At 44.4% G+C, this 20,386-nt stretch overlaps 1 protein-coding gene across 2 annotated transcripts in view; it reads right to left on the bottom strand.

Annotated features, from left to right (window-relative positions):
- The window catches only part of GRIA1 (glutamate ionotropic receptor AMPA type subunit 1), a 125,525-nt gene that overhangs the window by 15,063 nt on the left and 90,076 nt on the right, over positions 1-20,386 (bottom strand). For both annotated transcript variants that reach the window (XM_037398345.1, XM_037398346.1), the window contains exons 12-13: positions 4,424-4,622; positions 3,627-3,874 (exon numbers count right to left, since the gene is read on the bottom strand). In XM_037398345.1, the coding sequence (XP_037254242.1) occupies positions 3,627-3,874; positions 4,424-4,622 (447 nt within the window). The remainder of the gene's footprint in view (positions 1-3,626; positions 3,875-4,423; positions 4,623-20,386) is intronic.

Raw genomic sequence — 20,386 nt, 5'->3', positions numbered from 1 at the left:
CATGGAAGAGATGGAGGGCTGAACTGTCCATCAACAGACTCTGCATATCAATAAAACTGATCTTGAAAAAGGCAAAGGACCTTGCAGCTCCCATCATGCACACAGCACTGTACCACGCCAAGAAATCAGCACCACGGGGGCTATTTTCTTATATTGCAATTCTAAAAAAGTCTGGTGGTGAGCAAGAGGGACGTGCTGACCTCCAAGAGCCCACGGTGGCTCTGCCTGTTGGGATCCCATTCGAGCACTGATGCCTTCACAAGGACTGGGAGCCTCCGTCAGGCAGAATCCAGCCTTCAAAAAGCAAAATCCAGATGCAGTGAAACTTGCTACCAGTCCAAGAGAAGGCGAAGGTATAGATTTGAAGATGGCTGAATATTTTCCCTTTTTTACTGTAACATTACTGTGGTCGGAGTCTAACTTGGGTTGCATTTAAAGCCAATGGAAACATGTGAGTATAGCTCCAGAAATAATTTGACACTAAGTAAATCATAATTATTTCTGTCTTCTAAAACAGAATACAGGTTAATTAGCGCTCGGATGTCTGAACCATCTGCAAAAGATTAGTTAACTAATGAGCCAAAATACATTGCAGCTTCTATGTGGGTACAAGGTGTTAACAAAGTAAATGCCTTGCAGTTTCCCTGGGCACAGTATCAGCCATATGATTTTTGGGGCCATGTGCTAAGCATTATGTGTTATCTTTCCTAGGAAGCTTCATTTCAGTTAATTGTCTCTCTCTCTTCAGCTCATGGGGAGTACACAGAACAAATTGCACTTCATCTCGAGTGTATTTGATGAAAGGCTGAGAGGTCTGGTGTCCTGAAAGAAGGTGGGTTTTTAACAGGGAACAATTTGTGTTTATTTACAGACTCTAGGCAAACAGACTTGTATTTCAGGGAACTTTTAAGTCAGTATGGCCGCTCTGAAGAGCTTGCCCTTCCAGATCTCCACTTCAGAAACCTCACTATTCCTTGAGTTCAGACTCACATGGGATATCTTGGGTTTCCTTTCCTCTGTTTTGGATAATTTCGATTTGTACCCTCTTTTTGATCACTTGTCCAACAGTGGAGAAGAACTCCTGCCAGGTAAATGGATGGGTTTTGCAGCTGTGTGACTCTCTGATGTCAGACAGGATCACACCTTGAACTAGCTGGTGTTGAAAGGTGTAATTTCTACCCTCCCATCGTTGACCTTCTCAGCTATGCCTAAATGCAACTAGATTTTAACATCTGGAGGCCAAAAAACATTCAAAGCTCGATTCAGCTAGGAGGAAGAAGCAAGCCCTTTCAGCAGCCCAAGAGACCTAACTGATGGCTTGGGAGGGATGTTTGCACCTGTTGCAACATGTAGAATTATTTCTGGATTTTTAACCTTGTTTTCATTCATTTGTGGCAATACCTTGGCATTGTGTTCCCATGTAGAAACAAGAAAAACAATGGTGAACTCTCGTTTAGGATCTTTCTAGGATCCTTTCCTAATTAGCTCTCCCAAACACAGGAAAACTGCTCTAGCTACAAAGGGGACAGGTTGCAGCAAAAATCAAAATGCAGCCCAGCTTCTAAAACACTCCTGATTTAAGATAAACTTGGCTCAAAGCTTGTACTTTGTGGATGGAAGCGAGTGAAGATGAAACCTAAGAGACAGGCTGGCTGTGCTATACAGGTGCCTCCTGAATGTCACCTGGCTCGGGGCAACCTCTCACGTGCAGGACCCCAAGGGGAAAACAGACACTACACAATGACTGTAGGGAACTACTGAGATTCAAACGATTAAAAGAACAGGAACAAAACAAACATAATGGGACAAAAACTGACAGCAACTGTTCCAAAGAAACACCATCAGATGGAAAATCAAGCAGTACTCCTTTGCCATTAGGCCCATAAGAAATTTGTTCTACATGCAGCTGGGATGAAAAAGAGGAAACAGAAAAAAAAGTTAGGAATTTTTTGAATCATGCCTTGCAGAGGGATGTTTGGAGCTGCAAAATTGAAGTGATTGATGTGGTTTTCTTTTCAGTTGTTTATTTTTCTTAGAAGTATGACAAGTGGCTCCTTCACGTGCCAGCAATTACAAGACAGGTAGGATGTTCCTGTTTGTTTGTTTTTATAGTATCAAAATTAGGATACAAGAATGTTTAAATAAATAAATAAATGGAATCAGCCCTGTATCCTAATTTCCATATTTGCAAGACAGAAAACAAACATCGGAGAGAGTGCAACAGAAAATGTCTCAAAGCTGTGAGAATACATCCACCTTCATTTGGAGGGTCCCGAGTCATTTCAGAGCCTGAACCACGCTGGTTGCAAGAATTGCCTGCTGGATCACCTGCACTGCGCTCATGAGCTTCTCTAAAGATACTGCCAATATGGGAAGTGCTTTTTATATAATTTGTGCTGACTTAATAAATGCAGAAATCAAAATCCTTGGGCTTCATCTAGCAGTAGTTGAGACATCTTTGATCCTCTGGGCTGGCTTTGGCTCAGAAGCTGTGTGACCAGACAGATGCATCAGCAAATGATCAGATGGTTTCTAGTAACCCAGAGAGCATGGATGAAATGCCTCTGCCTTGCGTTATGTTAGCAAGCAAGTATAAAGCCACACATATGATTTTGGTCAAAATATTTTAATTAGTATCTGTTCAATAAACAACTAAATGAGTTGAGTAATCAAAGCTATGGCTTCTGCGGATTTACTAGTCCCACTAAATTCCTGCAACTCACATTCCTCAGGATTGTAACGTGAGGAACTTGCATGGCTGCTGCCAAAAGGAGCCAGACCTCTGATGTGTCTCAGGTCACCACCCCAGTTTGCAGATCGTGGTAATGCTGGACTGGGCAGGTCAGTTTGTGGGAGACACTTTGCAGGGGACCAGCTCGCATCCAGGAGCATGGGTGTGTGCAGTGCCCAAGCTCTGCTCTTCACTCAGGTCTGGGTCTGTACTTTTAAAAGATTCTTCTTTTTGACGGAAGGTCTCTGAAGACATTTCACATGACAGTAGGCAAAGGCATGTGGCAGCAGCAGCTCTGGGCTCAGAAATGCAGGATTTGTGCCCCTTTGGACTTGCCATAAATTTGGTGCTTGGCAGGATCTGAATTGACTCAGTGAATAAAAATGTGCACCTTTTGCAGGGCTTTTTCAAAACTGGCTGCCTACCCCTTCCAAATAGCATTGCATTTGAGGAAAAAACCAAAACGTTTTCCCCGTGAGAACTCCCTCTGCAAGCATGGATCCAAGCCAGGGTAATACCATACTCTGCAAAGCTGTGCAGTTCACATGGCACAGGATGAGCGTCCCTTCTGGATAATGCTCTGTGAAACCAATGGTTACACCACAGCAGCCCCCTGCCACCACCTGGTACAGCAGACACAGTCATGGTAAGTGGATCAGCCAGGATCGTTTCCAAATGCAGGGCTTGAACAGTGAGATGTTCCCATTGCTGCTCCATGGGAGCTGGCCATTTTACTCCTTTGCACATCACGCTGAGGTTTCATACCCCTTATCCTTCGCCTCCCCCACCTCCTTGCCCCAAGCTTTTGTGATTAACATGGCAATGGAGATTGAACTGTGTGCATACATTGATTTGCCAGGTAGTCTGGCAAAAGAAATGAATCCAAGCTACTTACCTCAGTGCAGACCCCTTTGGCGTTGCAATGCCATAGCCTTTGGAGTCCAAGTTACCTCCCACCTTCATGGTGTCGCAGGGCTTCCGCTGCTCGATGTACTCATTCATCGTGGACTCCAAGAGGTAGGCATACTTCCCTTTCGACTTCCTCACCCGGATCATCCCCTCTTCTGTTGTCCTCACAAAAACGGAGGGTTCGGCTGACTTCATGTATGTCCACATCTTCTCGAACACTGCTATTTTGGATCGCTGTGTAGGACAGCACAAACCCAACAGAAGCATGAGCAGAGGTTTGGTGCCAGCTGAGATTTCCAGCTTGGACTGAACACATACTCACATATCAGATGGGCCATGGAAGGCAAAAGGGGTAATGGGATGTTAACGAACCTCCTGGCATTTCTGCACCAGAGCCCAGATCAACCCCTGGTTTCTGCCATGTATTTGTGTATGGCAAGTGATTTTGCTGATAAGCAAAGGGCAAACCAAGCCAGAAATCATGAGATGGTTTCTTTTGGAGTTGCTCAGGGTAGGTCCTTGATAATGTGGGGAAGCACACGGATATTCCATATTTGTGTTTACAATCACAGAATATCATGTGCTGGAGACACTGCCAGCATTCTGAGTGGCACTGGAAACTGAGTTTCTGCTGTTCTAAGGACAAGCTCAGCAGGTCCTAGCAAGGTAAGGAGAAGCGAGAGAAAAAAACCAGATCTGGGCTAAGGATGAGAGAGGATGGGCCTGGAGGACTTGTCAAACAAGGAGCTAATCAAAATATTTGCATTAAAGTTTCCTTTTTACCCTAAAAAATTCTTTAGTGGAGCCAGCTTCCAAGGTCCCATAGGCGATTTCCGTCTGCTTGGCCAAGTCCTCTGCACTCTCGATGGGAGAAACCATCCTTTCCACAGTGAGGAAGGCAGCCAGGTTAGCTGTGTAGGAGGATATGATGATCAAGGTGAAGAACCACCAGACGCCACCGACTATGCGGCCAGAGAGAGACCTGGACACAGAGAGGAGAGTCAAACAGGAGGAGTGTGAAGGTCCAAAAGGCGCAGCTCACTCTTGCCGGCCCATCATTTACTCTGGCATTTACCCCAAGTCACGTTCTCCAGCTGCTTTCAGGGAAGCCAAAAGCCTACCTCAGTTCTTGATCTGCTTTTCAAAGTGTCAATATAATTAAAGGGGGGATAAAAAATTTACAGTGAAAAATAAATTAACAATTAGCTGATGGAATTTGCTTTGCTTTTCAATTCCTTTCAGAGTAGGTAATAATATTAATAATAAGACACGGAGACAACTATGAGGCAGTTAGCTGGGCAGGGCAATGCCCATCCAAACAGCAGCTCTGACGAGGTCTGTCTGTGTTGTGCTAAGTACCCCCGGTGGGAAGGAGCACCAGCATGGAGCCAGACCAGATATACAGACCAGCTGGGATCACTAGGTCAGCTCCTCCATCATCTGAAGTTTAAAAACCAAACCTCGGTGTTTTTCTAAGACATAATGAAGCTCAGAGAGGATCTATGGCCTTAACGAACAATTTGCCTGCTGACATTATCTGGTTTGTATTCAGCAGGTGGTTAGACAAGATGTTCATAATAATGCCTTAAAATCTAGGTGCACTCGCTACAATCAAATAGCCAATTATCTGTAACCACTGTATATCTATAGAGGAAAATTAAGTCAAGCAGGCAGTAATTTATATTAAAATATTTTCAAACAATTTTAAGAGTGGAAGATAATTTTAGCGTGATGCCAGTATTCACGCATTCTGTCTGAATTATTTATATGTTCCTTCTCTAGATACGGAGCACTGTCCAGACAGAAGGTAGCTTACAGTGCTATTTCATGAAGCCTGACTCACCTGCCTGTGAGAAACACCATTTATTTCCTTGTGGAGGACCATGACTCAGCATTGCCTTCCTGCTGACGTGAGCCACTCCACAGAAACGTGATTTATTGGATGGTAACAGAGATATCCCAGTTCAACTAAGGGCACTGGATCAGCTCATGAGAGTGTGTGCCATGCCGTGTCCAGGTCTGCCTGAAGCCCTGGGTCCAGCTGCTATGGTTCACTGTGGTTTAACACAACTTGACAAACAAACCTGATTGCTCTGTCACTCCGTCGAGGGAAATAACACGCCCTGCTAATCCCTGAAATTAGAACTGGAAAGTTGGATATAATACTGTCGGAAACCCACACAGCCCACCAGCTGCATGACTTATCTAGGTTACACCTTCCCAGTTTGTCCAGTCTGGTTTTAAACGCTGCTGGTGTGAGGGGAGCTGCTCCTGCAGACATCACGTCATCTCCCCGTTTAGATCAACCCACCCTGAAATCTCTTTAGACAAAACTCCTTGAGATCACTTGCCGGCAGCAAGCAGGCGCAGCGGCTGAGCTCACATGTGTGCGGCGCGTGGGGCAGAGCAGAAAGCACGTGTTTGAATATGTGGAAATAAGATCCATCCCACCACATGTGTGGACAGCCCCATGCTCCTGGAGAGTGATCACAGCAGCTTTCACCGTGGCAGAGAGAAACTGCAGGAAACATGACTGCAAGTGATTACGGAAGGGACAAGCAGTGCATTTTACAGCTATGACTGAAAGGACTGCTCTGGTTAGAGATGGACTGGGTTTTCCTCTGCACAGGGGACTCATTTTGGAGCACAGCCTCTGCCCTTCCCTCTGATTTCTTCTTCTATGGACTTTTCTGAAACTGTGCAGCGAAGTCCATCTCACCCTAAACACAAGCTCCATGAATGACTTTGAAGGATTCACCTTTCAAGGTCTTTCAGGAAAGTCTACAGGACCCATCTCCAAGGTAGTACTATAGAGAGTTCACAAATTCTTTTCTTAATCATCCAGATCTTAAACCCCAAGAAGGATATGACAAAGAATATTCTTTCCAGCTCTACAGCCCACTGGCATGGTTTCCAACCATAAGCTGTGTGCTGGTTACCCCATCCTGCACTGTCACGCAAACCTCCTCCTTCACTGGCAACTGCAGCAACGTGGCTGAGCAGGCTGATGGTCCCTCATCCCAGATTATTTTTTATGCCTCCCCATCACTGCCAGCCAGAGAGGGGGATCAGGGGTATGTTGAGGGAGTGCTGGATGCTGTGGGAAAGGCAGGCACATGGGCACTGTTCTACTCTATTTTTAAGTCTCTAAGAGAGATATGCTCACCAAAAAAACCTCTGGAGATGGCTAGGGACCTCCAGGGATGATTCACCCCATCTGTCTCAGGTTGGGAGGAGGTCCTTCCACACCCCACCCCCTCCTACTGAATTTTGAAGGAACTAAGATGACTAGGTTGGACTAAACAGCTGATTTTTAAGTAGCTCAAGTTAGGTGACATAAATGCGACCATTGTGCTTCCTATCTGCGGAGAATATTCAGCCTGAAGGACTGTCAGCACAAACAACTTTACCTTTTGTCTCATATTTGGAGAGGGATTGGGGAGGGAGGTAGCTATGGATTCAGCTCGCATGTCTTCAGATTGATGGGGAAGAGGGAAAAAAATACCTGTCTCTAATTAGTCTGGGTGATGTGTGCTCAGGGAAGGAAGCGCTCAGAAAAGGCACAGAAGCATTAAGCAAGAGTAACCAGATAATGTCAAATACAACAATCTCTGCTGATGAAGGCCACTTTGAGCTAGCAAAATCCATTTGCATGGCAAATAATCACATTCATTTCCAGCTGCAAATTATACAGCCTTTCCTTCCTGACGAAGCTGGGATATTTCTGAGACTTGTTTCAATCCCTTCAGCGGCAGTGAGCCGGATTCCTGCCTCTAGACCCTCGACATCCTGGTGATGTTCATTACTGGCGTATCCCAGGGGGCTGCCTGCTGTCAGCTGCAGATGGCTTACGCTTCCCGGCTCCGCACCTGGCATCGACAGCATGAAAAAGTAACTAGGGGTTATTGAGACCGGGAGGTAGCAAGGAGGTCTGGGGAAAGCAGGACAGGGGGCTGTAGCTGCCTTCCCACGGGAGTCAGACGGGACGGGATGCGCACCTGTATGAGGCACCAGTCTCATCTGGGCTGTGCCTGCTGCTGGTGCTGGTCATGTCTCCTCATGATGTGAGATACTGTGAGGAGGTGAGTGCTCACTCTCCTAGACCGTGGAGGAGACAAGAGGAGATAAACAACTTGCTGTGACTGCCAGCATGGCTAGGGCTTCGTCTGTATGATGTTTTGCTGCAGACGCTGCTACAGGGCAATGTTTGCCCTCATTGCTAGGTAGACTTAGAGCTAGAAGCTGTGAATCTAAGCTGCTGGAAAGACACAGCATATGGGCTCTACAGGGCATCGTCCCTTTGCTCCGTGGTTGTGTAGCATCTAACACACCCAGCCGCTGGCCAGTGCTGAAGGTTCTTGGAGGCTAATGCAATACAATAAAAAATATGATAATAGTCATGATGAACCATCACACAAGCAGATGCGATCCCATGTGACACGGCCAGAGCTCAAGGGCAGTAAACACAGGTTAAACAGCACAAGTACAGTTTCTCTGGATAACCATATTGCCTATTTAGATTTTGAGCCAATGCCTGTTACTGCTCATCACTGCAAGTGGTCGGAAAGACAATATCCATTACTATCTTGTTCTGTTACTTCTGTAGACCAAGCAGGAGAGCAGCAATGCTACCATCACGGGACACATTTGCAAAAGTGCCTTTGTAATTTAGGAGATAATGTCCCATTTCTAAAAGTGACTTCAACACTAGGGAGCTAAAAGCCTGGTCAAAAGCCAGTGAGACTTGGAGTTACGTTTATGCTCTAGTAAGAGCAGTCACAGAGGAGTAGATATACCTTGTACTTTGAAGTCACTTTGAGATTTTGAAAATCTCACTCCACAGCTAGATAACGGGAAATGACCTTCCCCTTGACTAACAAATGTTCTGCAGCTTAAGCCCCAGCTTAGGTTCATTTCTCTTCACTAATGGGCAGTATGGGATTTAAATCCTCTTGCATGGAGAATTTACATGTCCCCATACCCGTTCAAGCATAACATGAAGGCAATCAGCTCTCCGCTGTGTGGAAACAAGTGACTCAGTCCTCTGCAGAGCTAAGGTGATACAGAGCACACTGGTTAGTACTTTAAAGATATGCTAAGATTTGGATGCTTGGATTTGTCTGTTTGACCTCTGGATTTATTCACATTCATTATCATAGCAATACTTGTGAATAGAAGGAACTAAAAAAAACCCCAAAAGAACAACCCACAACCAAAACAGAATAAAATAAGCAAGGACAACAGTGAAAGAGGGTTTAATGGATGGCTAATTCCAGGATGCAGAAAGGGATGGAATAGCTAGACAGACTACACTGTATGTTTTTCAACCTGTATTATTCCTTCTGCACCTACACTCTTCCTTCCTACACAATCCAGACTAAGATGTCTTGCTTTCTTCTTCTAGCCCTACCTGTGCTGGTTAAAATCACACTCCCCTCCTGCTTCCTCTCCCTGACTTGGGGTCCTGCCTGCCCCTCCCAGAACAGTGGGAAGAATGGGGCTCTCCTTTCCAACATTACCCTTGCAGGAGTAACGAGTAAATACCGTGCCCTCATTATCCGTGGTGCACAATCTACTCAACATTAGAGCTGGCTAGGAACCAGAATTTCAGCACCGTGAAAAATTCTGAAATTGTAAATGAAACCTTAATATTTTCAATCAGAATGAAAAGATAATGGTTGCAAATGTCCTCTGAAAGTAGCATTCCAAAAATGGTTGGTTTGGGTCTGCCCAAGATTTGCATTTTTCTGTTACTTGATGTTCTTGATGTTTCATTTCTGAAAGGCTAAAAGGTATAATTTTAACATGGTAAACTATTTTGTTTCTGCTTTCTCATTGGAAATAATTTTCTTTCAGTTTTTATAAGACATTAAACTCTTAACTACTATGTGTATAATTTAAAAGATAATTCTGGAATGTGCTATTTTATACCTGTCTAGTGGAAAAATTGCAGATGACCAAGCTGAAAATAATAATTTTGATTTTCTTACTTAGATGGTTTATTCCTTTTAGCTCTTCTTGAAAAGCAACTGCATTTTGCCAGTAGAAAACACAAAAGAGTTGTAACTTCCCTTTGTTCCCGTGAAGTGATTTTTTTTAAATGTTCCAGCCTTAGCATTGATGGATTCTTCACAGAAAAACAGAAAATTGTACAGCTATAATCTCTTATTTCTGAAAACAAAATGCAATCCTTGATCAAACAATTTGCTCTTTGATCTTATCCCTTATGGAAGGTAGGAAAAGACGACAGGAGTTTGCCTCTGCTTTGCCGTCTTATTAGAAGAGCATAATACACTTTTGCAAAAAACATTATGATCATCAGAAAATATACAAAGGAAACCTCATTGGAAAACTGTTCAAGCACCATCTCAGCTCTCTCCCACTTCTCCCTTCCTGCTCTGCAAATCCATTTCTTATGGAGAATTACACCTAAAGTGACAGTGTTTTAATTAGAAGTGCAGATCTGGGATTCTAAAGCCATTGCTGCTTTGGGAGGATTTCCCAGATTTACTGTTAAATTCAATTCTAATAAAGGCTCACTTAGTCAACTGACATATTTGTCACTGAATGAATTAATGCAAAACTGTTGAAAGAAAAGCTCTTATATGCTTGTTCTACTGATTGTGGGTCAAATCCACTTTTGGTCTTCTACCCACACAGACCCTCTGATCCCCGACACTACTCTGCTAATTTGATACTGACTCTAGATAGTTTCATGGGTCTATCTGTGTAGTGGATTAGTTGCAAACATTTTGCTCCAGTTTTGTTCTTATTTTAAACAAATCTTCAACATTAAACTCTGTCAATGTAAATGAGCTTTGCTTTTTCTGTGTGTCACAGACCATCTGGCACGATCGGTCTCACAATTTTATCTCTGACCCTGATGTGAACCCCACATTTGCTTGAAAAGTCTGTGAATAGTCATAGATAGAAGAACAAACTTAGCGTGGGGTTGTGGAGCTGCGAACGGCTCTGGGTGCATCCATCACGCACATGCTGCAAAGCTCTTATCCTCTTACGCTCTGCTATGCCACGGGTAGTTTTGAATGAGCTGCTAAGTGTCATCAAATCTGAGTGATTACAATGCCTGTTTCTCTGTCCATGCTGTATTATTAATTTCCTTGCCATTATTAGTTTGCGCTTACTTATTATTGAACCCTACCTCCTGGTACAAGAGTCCCAGCTGCAGTGCTGAGCTTTAACATGGAGTGTGAAGAGTGCCCTTAGAAACACAGAAGAAAGAACGTTTTTTATTGACATTCTCATTTACCTCTCCCAGTGGTACAAATTCATTCTTCAGCTCCCCTCACAACTTTTCTGCAGAGGTAACAGATGATCCCCGTGAGTAACATCACCCAGTGAGACAGGGTAAGCAAGCTGAGGGTGAAGGTACTGGGAGTCCCATGCTGGCTGTCTCTTGTTTTTCTTTTTACCAATTTTTGTTTCAAAAAAAAAACCAAAAACCAACAACCAAAACCAGAAGGAAAAAATTTGAGAGCTTCTTAACTTCCATCTATGGGCTGCAGATCTGTTCTTTCTCATGTTCTCAGGCAAAATGGATTACAGAATCCCAGCAGAAGTCCTTTCAAGAAGACGCCTTGGGATCACTTGCTATGTAAATATTGCAATGACTGAACATGTCTGCAAATATGCAGAATCTCCCAGATTCAAAGGAAGGATGTGTATCTGTAGGGCTTTAATTATAAGTCATAGCTTATTTACTGTTTCTTTCTGCCTGAGCTAATGGCCTTGGACAGCAGTACGTGGTCCCTCTCCCACCGTTTCATCTCTTCTTTTGCAGAATATGTTGGCGCTTCTTTCTTCAATTTCCCTTTAATGGGCAAAACCTCTTTCTAAAATGAGTTTTCCTGCTTAGTCAGAAATGCATCATGCCACTTGTGGTTCTCCAGTCATCGGAGTTTGGATTGCTGCAGTGCTAAGCATAAGCACCACTACATGGAGCAGCTACGTGTTGTTTTCAAGACACTCACTTAGAATTTTGACAGGGAACGGGTACCTAATGGCCAAGCCAGAGGAGTAGCATCCAGGAGCTCTTTTTTTTGTTTCTCGAGAAGCCCTGCCACTTTATGGGATCCACGTTAGCTTGCTTCATCTCTCTAATTCAGTTCCCAGCTGTGGGAGAAGAAGATGAATCACGTTTATGAACTTCGCCTGGGTGGGTGGCTAGAAGTGTTGGTCACCAGGTGGAATTTTCCTGAGTTGCAGCTTCGTCCACTTTCCCTTCCTGAGACACAATCCCAGCAGGCAGAGGCAGCATCAAATAGGCCCAGCTGTACAGGGGTTAATTTATGTACTCAGTAGCAGCCTGCAACTTGCGCTCTCCTGTGGTCCTCAATGGACGCAAAACGCAGCCTGCTGATATGCAACCAACACAACCCACCTACTAAGCTAACAATGATGGTGTTGGAAGCACTAGGTGCCAAACATGGACTGACATGAGCAACCAGCTCTCCTCAACTTCAGCAGGACCCATATACCACCCATGGTATAAAACCACTCCTACGGAGCAGAGCTGAGGTATGCCCTTCGCCCAAGGGAGCCACCATCCCTGAGCAGTCAGAACTGGCTCCTGAAAGGAGGTGCTTATCCCTAAAACTGCAGGGTAATACACCAAGCTCTTCCAGAGGGCTGCTAAAAGCATCATAAAGAAAGGGTTAGGATAGAGGGATGAAGTGGAACCCTAAGAAAAAATAAAAGTATGGTTGAAAGGCAAAACAGACAAATCCGAAGAAACACACTGTCATCCTCTTAAGTGCAAGGCACAGCATGCCTTTCCAAGTTGCAAACCAGGGTAGTTTAAGGGATGAGTGTTTAGATAGATGCTTGCTGAGAAACACGTGGTCACTTTGGGCTGCTTGGCAGCTCTGGTGAAAGGCAAAGTCATCCCTCTCCTGCAGTTTTGCCAGCTTTTGCTACAAGGAAGAAAACTCCTGACTCTCGCCATGCCTCTGAGCAGAAATTTAACTGTAAAAAAAGCTCTTCATGTATTTCTCTCACTTTGGTGACATTTGTTCACTTTGCTGAGAAAAACTCACAAGGTGACAAGCATAACATTTTGTCAGAAGCACTCACTGGAGCGCCCCAGGAGATTCATTACTCAGGAACTTCCTCAACCTCAGGTGGCCCCAAATTTAACAGCACTCATCCTTCTTTTTAAACAACAGCCTATTGTGCTAATGTCCTTTGCTGTGTTGCTAGATTTTATATGCTCTCCCGCAGTCTCTTCTTCAAAGTCTGCTTGATAAGAAAGCTTTATTTTTCCTAAAGATTTAATATTTTTTGGATTATATGCTACCGGTTCTCCATTTTTCCAAGATCCATGACCCCATCAACATGTACTCACAATTTAGAGCTCCTTTCCTGAGACTTCTGGGCAATGTTGCAATAACTTAGTTCAGACTTCTTCCAGGGTGCCTTGCCTTGGTGTTTTTTTTTTCTTTTCTGTTTTTTTTTTCCTCTGTCTTTTGTCAGATTTCCCGATATGATGAGAGAAAAGCCTTTTCTGGGAGAGGAGTGTTTTCTGTGCTGGAAGATTTTCGCTCTGAGCAATGTTCCCAAATATTCCCTTCTTTTTCTCTCTCATTTTCGATTTAAAATGTGATCCCTCATCAAGACTGTACAAGTTACATTTTCACCATTTTCACTTTTGAGCCTTTCTTTTTTCTACAAGGGCATACCGTCTCCCTTGTAGGAATGGTGAGGAATGAGTCTGGTTTCCCTAGCCAGTGTTTTTTAGAAGAGCTTTATGTGCACAGGAGTCTTTTAATATTAAAACTCTCAAACTGTGAGGGAGAAACATGTTTAGTGTTTCTGCTGCCCCTATTTCACCTGCTAAGATCCACGTGGTGATTTTTTTAAATTTTTTAAGGCTTTGGAAGCACTGCTGCGATGAAAAGCTGCCCCCTCCCTCTGTTTGCCTCCCTGCAGCCTGAGATCTTGCTTCTTAGTGAGAGCTTCAAGAAATGAGAGAGGAGAAAATTCCTCCTGTGGGAAAGTTTCCCATGCACTTGCCTCCTGCAGCTGGGCCCTCGTAGACCCTTCTTCACATCTCACACCTGGCCACAGCGTACAGGTCCTTATTTTTGCTGCTTTTGCCTTTCACCATAGAAGAACTCCTCTTCTCCCCTCTTCCTTTCTACTCCTTTCCTGTTCACACATTTGCCTCCTATTACTTCTCGTCAGAGTGTGTTGGGAGATTTCATTAGGGTATATAACATGCTTTGAAGTAGTCCAAATAACGGTGATGTAACACTTTTGCACTTCTATAGACTCTTTTATCTGAAGATCAAAGTAGTAAGTTATGATTACCATGATTGGATTATTGCTGCTTAGCCTTTGGATCTAAGGGTAAGCAGCAACTCTTCTGGGTAGGTAATAATCAGAATTACTGGATGATTTTATTAAACAGATTGAATGCCATAAAATATGTGGCTGCTTAAAGGAAGGGGTGTGTGCACCAGCTGCAGGCCCTTTCCTACCATTTGATGATATGAACCAGGTGGTCCCTAGCTGACGTTGGGTCCTCCTACCCAAGTGAAAATGGAAGGAAGACCAAGACACCAGCATGAAGAACTTCTGAGGTGACTCCATGCCCTGCCTCCCCCAGCTCCAGACTCCATCCAAGCACAGCAAGGCTTTTGCCCCTATTTCTTAGCATGACCCACATTTTGCTTTTCCCAATCACTTGGCTTTATTAAGCTTTTCACAATGAATAACCTAGCATCTCTACCACATTGCAATACATTTGTCTTCACCTGCTCACTGTTTTGGGCTGTTACAATGGACATTGCTCCCTGTATATACACATCTCTGAACTTCTTGTGAAGAGGGGGCACGGGGCTTGCCCAGTTACCAGAACAAGTAGTTGGGATGAAATCTGGGACAAAAGCAGAACAAGTACGAAAAAATCCCAAACTCCAGTGGAACAATAGAAGTACTCTGAACCCAGTGGAAGGGCATGAGGTTTTGGCCAGCTCTGAGGGTTAAACTAGCAAAGAGCAGCAGTGGATGCTCTATGTGTTGTGAGCCAGAACAATCTGAATTGTGAAATTCAATGTTCGTTCGACTGTGTACCCGGAGAGCGTGCACATGATATCTTAGTGCTGATAAAAGTGATGTACAGCATATGGAAGGGTTATTTAAGCAAGGCTTCCCTGTGAAAACATGCTCAGGGCTTCCCATCTTAGCTACAATATTTTTCTGGAGTGCCAACATTAAAGCAGCGTGTGACAGGCAGCCTTGCAGAGGACACCTCTTCAGGGAGACGGAGGTCATTCAGCTCCTCACAACCCTTATTCTTTGACAAAAACACTTGGCAATCAACCTAGCTATTAGGAAGACACAACCATGCGCAGTCCTGACTGCAGCTCGGAGGATGTCAGACCCCAGCTGAGCTGACTGCTCAGGGATAACAGGTTAGCAAGAGGGAAGAAAATGAAAAGAGAAAACGTGTTTCTCTAACTGATTGAAAATCGGCAAGTCAGAGTACAGCAGAATAGGGAGTTCCTGGAGCCTCAGAGGGTCTCCTGCCGGAGTCACGGAGAAGGCTATAAATCTCAGAGGCACCCCTACAAATCTTAGTGCTGCTCGTGATCCTGAGCCAGTGCACAGCATGAGAAACACAAGCGTGCCATTTCCATGTCAGAGAAGCCCTAATAAAACTTCCCAATAGATTAAGAAACTGGGCAATGCACTGCCCCACCGCTATTTTTAACCTTCTTTTCAATCAAAAATATGAGAAGCATTTACCTAGGCCTGAAGAAAAAGATTGCAAATGTATTTTTAGCTTAATAAATCTGCTTTTGGATCAAGTGTTTGACTTCTTCAAACACAGCTGGTGGGACGATTAGTAAATCTGTCACTCAGTGGAGGGACTTTCAGCAAATTTCTTGCTGTCCCCCAGAAACCTCAGTGGCAAAGGCCTGAAGTCAGAGCTGTGGAAGAGTGACTAGGTGTGCCTGACAGGGAAACCATCCTGAGGAAGTGGCTACCAGATCAATGGAGTAAATATTCATTACCTCTGCAGCATTTAGAAATTTTCAGATGGCAGCGTGTGGAAATTCAAAAGACTTACTTTTCCTTTACAGATGAAATTGCATTTTCCCAACAGTATTTTCTCAGTTGGTTATTTCCTTCTTCTGAGTCCTCAGCATCCTTCAGCATTTTTCCAAATGAAAAAGGGGATAGCAAGAATGACTTTTTTAAAAAGAATTTCCATTTTCCCCTGGCTGCCACATTTTGGTTGCCATGGAAGTGCGCAAACTCCAAAGGGGACTGTTTAGTTAGATATTGTGCAATTTATCAAGCTGCTCCTCTGGTGACTCACTTTCCCTGGTTAAGTGCGTTTCAGAAATAAGTGTGGTCATCAGTTCCTGGTGATTTGCAAGTACTGCTGTTACCCTGCAACCTGAATTTCCTCTCCCTGGACATAATTAACTCTGCCAGGTAGAGATAATTGCAAAATCATTTGATACACTTATAAAAAGAGAGATAGCTTTGCCAGAAGTTGAAATCCTGATTTTTTACTGTTATTCTTAAAGACTAACCTCAGCTCACCCATTGAAGCAAACTGCCAAAAATAAATGATCCTGAGCTTTGTCCCCATAGACAAGCCTCTAAGCCTCCTGGATTCACCCCATGTTAGAGGAGTTAGGGATGCTGAACCAGCCTGGATCCCGGCCTGGCTTGGCTGCCTTGTCCCCCAGGGGAGCCCCAGCATGAGCTGCAGGTTGCACGTGCTCCCCAAGGAAACGACAAACTGCTTCTTCTTTCATTGCAAAAAATATGCCCTTTCCCTCCAGGCTGTGCAGCGATTCCGGCTGGCAGTCAGCAACCTGGTCTGTAGAAGCAAGGACACCATCTCCCACGTCCCCAGAGAGGCTTCAGCCAGCCCTGCCAGCAAGCTCCACTCCATCACCCCCAGACCCTCCTGTGCAAACAGGGTGAGGGAAAAAAAAAAGCATAAATCTTTCCTCACTGCCCGTGGGACTCCTGCCTTGGGAGAGCTTGCAGAGCTCTCCAGTGATCTCCTGGACACGTTAAGTCCCGTTTAAGGTTGTAACGGGTACCACAAGGACAACAGCAGCACTGTGCATCAGGCCAGAAAGACAGGCAGATGTTTGAAGTGTCAGACGAGCCTACTGAAATCAAGAAGAGTCGCCAAATAAACACCGAGGCTCAGCCTTCATTTCAGGAAGGAATTAAAATCCTTTTAATTGCTAAATGCAGCTGGTTCTAATTTCCCTAAATCTAAATTTTTAGCAAAATAAGTAAGTGCCCTGCAAATGTAAGTTAAAAAAAGAACAGAACAGAAATAATTCCCTTGAAACAACCCAAATCAAACCTCTCTAAGAAAAAGGAAATTTTTGTCCTAACCAATTTCTGATTTAGGTCTTGTCTAAAACCAGATAAAATCTTTCAGTACTAGGAACATCTTGATGAAATTTAAAAGTGCTGCTATTTTTCAAGGTCCCTAGAGGCTAGTTTAGGAAAAAAACCCTCAACAACTTGTGGAGTGATTTTGCTGTTATTTCCACCAGCTCTGTGGCTGAAGTCTCCTGTGAATTTTTCAATTGATCTAAAAAGAAATGTAAATAAACAGGAAAAATAGCGGAAGAAAATGCTCAGCATTAATTACAGGTAGATAACAAACACCGTACTTGCTCTTCCACAGACAAACTGCCATGATTGAGTGCAACAGAAAGCCTGCAAAGGAGTGCAGTGAAATACAAGCGGCTGCACACTGCATAGATCAGCCAGAGCGCACTGTTTCCACACCACTAAAACCAAATAACGATGTCCACAAAATGCCCATAAATAATAGATCGTATCTATTGACTGGATGGCAGCCAGCATTTCTCTCTCTCCTTCCCACCTCGGGGCGCATTCATTCATCATCTCTGTGGAAACCTCCCTAAGCAGCATCCCCCTGACAGCCAGGGGTCACTACTTGCCACGTGCCACTGCACCCTGCACGGGCTCCAGCTCCGGACTCTGCAGGCAAGTTAAGACCCATTTAACTCCTTATCCCGAGCCAGCTGAAGGGTGGATTGTATCTTGTGCCATGTCTCCTTGCACACAGTAAACACCCACAGTCTTTAGGGCACCCTGGTGTGGCCCAGCCCTTTCCCAGCAGTGGTCCCCTGTGGCACCTTGCACAGACCAGCACAGAATCTCCTGCTCCTGCATCCCTGCTGATGCTCTCGAAATGTCCCCTCTCAAATCTGGCTCTCCCAGATGCAGGCTGCGATGAAACCTTCATCCATCATTTCAATTCCAGCACAGGTTGACCAGGGCATCTCCAGCTCTGTTCTCGATCGTGCAGATTATCATAAGCAATTTCAAGATGTGGTGTCCCGGTATCATGACATGATACTCTTTTATGTCATGATGTGACTGAACACGGTATGTTTTGATCTGAATCCAAAATATATGTGTTTTGGTTCCACAACACAGTATAAAGAGAAGCCCCATGAAGCTGGGTTTCTTTCTGGAGATCTCTGTTCAATTTTCCTCTGCAGGGCACAAAGGATGGTGATACTGTGTGACATTTACCCTCCTGTCAAACTCCAGTGGGGACAAGACTCCTACAGTCGCTCAGCTGAGAGAAACTGTGTATATTCTATCTCATGGTACCTTCAAAGGAAGGATAAATGCCTTTCTGGAAGATCTATTTTAGCCAAATGTATTTCATTTTAGTCAAACATAAGTTTTCTGAGTCACAGGAAGAGTAACTGGATTAAATTGAATAGTCTCCAATACACAGGAAATCTCTTTTGGGCTCAAACCATATGAAGCAACACATTTTGCGATAACAAAAAATAGAAGATCGGGCTAGGAGGCTGACAAGAGAAATCTGTGTTTTGCTCCCTGGTATTTTATCCTTTTCACAACAATCAAATAATTTATTTTGTAGAAAATGGTGGGGAAAATGAAAAATTCAGATGCCTTGTTTTGCTGCAGAGGAGGTTGGGAAGCCCAGACGTCCCCTTGGTCCCCTCAAAGGTTTCAGGTCCATCCTGAGAGAGGAATGGCAGCAACGTGCTGGGTGATAGCGAGGTCCCACTCTCCACAGCTGCTATACACTGGGGTTATTTTAAGCTCTGAAGACAATTTATCAAATTACATTTCTGAAAAATGGTACAATGTGAGTCATATTTACTTCACATTTCTCTTGCTGCAAGCTCTCACTATTGGCTGCGGGATATTTATTACCTCCGATGCCTGCTCTAAGAATCTCTTTCCTGGGTCTGTATTTCACATTTAATGAGTGCTTTTGCAATTTCATGACTGTTTTCTGAAGTTAAGGTGGCACTTTGCAGAGCCTAATGGTTTATGGCCCGTTTCAGACTTCACTGATTTCTGCCCATTACTATGTGCATGAAACTACTCACAGCTCCAAGATGTTGCTTCTCCCCCATCCTGCTGTGTATCAGCCAGTACTCTGAAAGCACGGCCTTTAAGGGCAGTGACAGGGACCATCTCACCTCAACCAGGACAAGTTTGTCCGTGTAGTAGTGACTGAACCACATCCAGTGGGGACACTGCTCAGTGATGTGCAGAAGGGGGACTGCACATCCCGGTGGGAAATGCTCAGGAGCTCACAGCCTCCCTTGGCTGAAGCTATGTACCTGCGGTCCAGCCATTCCATTCACGGCTCAGGAGGGATGAGTTCCTTGCTCGTGCTCATATCGCAGCATGGAAAGGCACAGCACAGATTGCCACCAGCTCTGGCTGGGACTCTCCATGACTGGTGGCTGCCTGGCCTTTGTCACACTCAGCCAGTCTATGCCTAGACATGAAGGCTTCAGAGCTTCAAGGACACCGGTCGACCTCATGTCCAGTAGCCTTACTCCTCGGGAGGAGAGGCTGTGAGCACATAACCCGCAGCTACGCTCTGTCTGGACCAGCTACAGGTCATCCAATTCAGAGTGTGTATTTAAAGTGCTTGGTAAGTTGTGACCAGCATACTTAAAAGCTTGATTAAAGTTCTGGCTAGTAAGACTGTCCTTAAAAAGGACACCACTTTCCTTCAAAAGCAAATTTTTGTCTCTGTGGGGGACCGAAGTTCCCTGGGGACTGGTCTGAGACGGAGGAATGCACATTTACAAGAGCAAGGAGTTGCTACAAAGCTCACCACCCACTGTGCTGAATGATGTGTCTGCGGTTTTGATCCTACAGGTTTTTTTATGATAAATACATAGTGGCATATGCACTTAAAACAAGTGTGCTCTGGGGAAAAAAACCCAACAAAACCCACCACAAGCCTCCAGACAAATTTCCCCTACTCCTTCCCAAAACAAAACTGAAATAAACAACCCAAAACCTCTACAAAAACAAAATACACCCCTGCACTTGCTCCTTTCTGCTGGGGAGAGAATGACAGAACAGATGCATAACAGAAAACAGAAGCTATTTATGTTGGCTAATACATTACTGGGGAGATGCTGAGAGCTTGTAGTGATAAGTTTAGAAGCAACCATATAGGAGATATATTGGAATAGAGCAGATCCCCACCTGCCCACAATGTCGTTCTACCAAGCATTCATTTCTAAGTGATGTGTCACAGGAATCCTGCACTAGGTTCGCGTGAAAAATACATGTGAAATACGGAGTGCACTCAGAGCCTTTCTGTACAACAGCATCCTACAGAAATTCTCACTCTTCTGCTTCCCTCTTGCTTTCATATTTTGCAGAAATGTCCCCCTCCACTTGCCACCATCTCAA

Source organism: Falco rusticolus, chromosome 8 (genome assembly GCF_015220075.1).
Source record: "Falco rusticolus isolate bFalRus1 chromosome 8, bFalRus1.pri, whole genome shotgun sequence".
NCBI lineage: Eukaryota > Metazoa > Chordata > Aves > Falconiformes > Falconidae > Falco > Falco rusticolus.
This window is presented reverse-complemented; position numbering and strand designations above follow the sequence as displayed.